The sequence below is a fragment of the Olea europaea genome, chromosome 16, assembly GCF_002742605.1.
Source record: "Olea europaea var. sylvestris chromosome 16, O_europaea_v1, whole genome shotgun sequence".
Lineage (NCBI taxonomy): Eukaryota > Viridiplantae > Streptophyta > Magnoliopsida > Lamiales > Oleaceae > Olea > Olea europaea.
Genome location: NC_036252.1, coordinates 1,526,463 through 1,528,522, shown reverse-complemented (window position 1 = coordinate 1,528,522; position 2,060 = coordinate 1,526,463). Strand labels below are relative to the sequence as shown.

At 44.0% G+C, this 2,060-nt stretch overlaps 1 protein-coding gene across 2 annotated transcripts; it reads right to left on the bottom strand.

Annotated features, from left to right (window-relative positions):
* Window positions 1–146: 146 nt before the first annotated feature.
* On the bottom strand, window positions 147–2,054 carry LOC111411648 (protein LATERAL ROOT PRIMORDIUM 1-like). 2 transcript variants are annotated; one of them, XM_023042171.1, is made up of 3 exons: window positions 1,256–2,054; window positions 829–1,192; window positions 147–755 (listed from the first exon to the last, which is right to left on the bottom strand). In XM_023042171.1, exons 1-3 carry the CDS (start codon window positions 1,562–1,564, stop codon window positions 415–417), a joined length of 1,014 nt encoding a protein of 337 aa, XP_022897939.1. In that variant the 5' UTR covers window positions 1,565–2,054; the 3' UTR covers window positions 147–414. The 2 variants fall into 2 exon arrangements, with proteins under 2 accessions (XP_022897939.1, XP_022897938.1); XM_023042170.1 differs by having other exon boundaries at window positions 829–2,054.
* Between the last annotated feature and the right edge of the window lie 6 nt (window positions 2,055–2,060).

Here is a 2,060-nt window from a genome sequence, read left to right as displayed (position 1 = left end):
AACTATTTAAGGCACAATGCATATGAAAATATACAGATCATGAAGAATACCGTGTACCAACAGTCGTTTTTTTAAAACAAGAATTTTTCAGAACTGGATTTTTTCTGCACACACGACCAGAAGATAGTGCAGAACTGCATACAAAAGAAACAAGATAAAGATAATATTTATAGAGAGAATATCTAAACTAATCTAAGGGAATTATCTTTTTCTGGCAAATGATTATACTCATGAAGAATTATTACGGAAAACAGGCTAGAGGCTAGAGCTGAAGCCGAAAGTGAAAGAAAGTTGTTAATAATTAAAAAGTCTACAAGAAGAATAATCAAGAACCTATTAGCAACAGTGATAAAAGGTTTAGAATACAGTGGAATTTCTGCTTTGAGTCTTTGCATCCACTGCTTTGAGAGAGAATCAATTTATTGGAATCCCATAATTTGATCCTCCGAGTAACCCGCCCCCGGAAGCGTAAACATCAGATGCATCGAGAACTGGGGACGAAGAGGAAGCCCCGTGTCTTCCCTCGCCCCCGCCGCCACTGCTACCCCCTAAATGCAAGTCCGATATGTTGGGAAATCCATCTCTTGATTCGACACCTTGATCGTATAAAAATCCTTTGAAAACATGGCCTCCAATTCTCGTTACAGCTTGGTATGCATATTCATCGTCGCCATCATCAACTGCAGTCACTTTAACACACTTGAACACTGCTGGCGCTCGAACTTGGCCTGGAAATGGCTCTTTAAAACTTGCACCTGTATGGATATTAATAATTCTCAATTTTAAAGAAAATAATATATGTTTGTGCAGAGTGTAAAAAGATGATACCTTGGTGGCTAGAACTGGTATCAAAGCTTCTAGGAGGGGTGTTGTTAGAAGTTGAAGTATGAGAAGCAGTAGTAGTTAAAGAAGTGCCGAGTCGAGGTTTTTTGGCGCCGGAGGTGGACTGAGAAGAGCCGGCGGTGGCGGCAGTAGCGGCCATGGCCAACCGTTCACGACGGCGTGCAGCGGGAACCCAAGTGCTTTTCAAATGTGTAGCACAATCATAACCTCTAGTTCTACAACAAGTCCTACACCTTTGCCGGCTACAATCTTTTTTAGCTTGATTTCCACAGTCTTGACAAGTGGTTGCTCCGGACGAAGATCCTCCAATTCCATCGCCTCCGCCGCAGCTACTTCCTCCTCTACCGGTCTGAAGTAGAATATTATGATCCTGAATCATGTGTTTTTTTGAATAAGCAGAAGTATTTTGTACCTGCTGATTTTGCCAGAGTTGCATCCCACTTCCACTGCGATTTCGTACATTAATCGACAAGTCCTCATCTGTAGAACCCATATTTAGACAAGGGGCCGCCGTGAGGAGAGGAATCACACCAACGCCTATGGCAGCCGCCGCGTTAGATGCATTAATGCCATGATGATCGAAGTTGATGGTGGTGGCAGCGGCAGCCTCCGGGTGGTGGTGGTGCTGAGTATTATGATGGAAAGAAGCCGGCGCAACTACGAAGAATTCCGGAGGTAAGCCGTAGTTAACATGCCTTGTGGTAGTAGATGAGGGCCACATTCCTCCACCGGTACCAGCTTCGGTGTTGCTGGTGTTATCACCGGCGGTGGGTCCGGCATTGAATCCCAAAGAAAGGTCCCCGGCAGAGGACGAAGATGAAGCCAACCAGTCCGCGAAGGCCCCAGAATCCGACTGTAGCCTCCTAGTAGTAGCCACAACTGCAAAATCTTGAAAAATATAAGAAGAGGTGGGGTCTCTGTAATTCTACCAGCAGAAGAAGATTTTCAACGACAGATACAGAACCCACAGATAGAAAGGAAGAACAGAAGTCTTGAACAAAGGGTATGACTTTTATATTACTTCTGTTAAATTCTGAGACAGAGAGCGATTGAAAGAGGGGGCAGACTATTAAGCTTCTACTCCATATCACTGCTACTTACTGCTACTGTCTCTTTGGCTTTTTTGATGAAAAAAGTTTCATTGAGAGAGGGACTTGTGACCATCCCTGCCATTAAGTGGTTATAGCAGAATTACAGCTGAGAGAGAGAGAGAGAGA

What these genes read in the sequence shown, in the direction of transcription:
- LOC111411648 (XM_023042170.1), bottom strand. Translation starts at nt 1,564, where the DNA reads ATGTGGCCCTCATCTACTACCACAAGGCATGTTAACTACGGCTTACCT. An exon ending in TACCAGTTCTAGCCACCAAG is followed by an intron (nt 756 to 828) that starts GTATCATCTTTT and finishes ATATCCATACAG; the next exon opens with GTGCAAGTTTTAAAGAGCCA.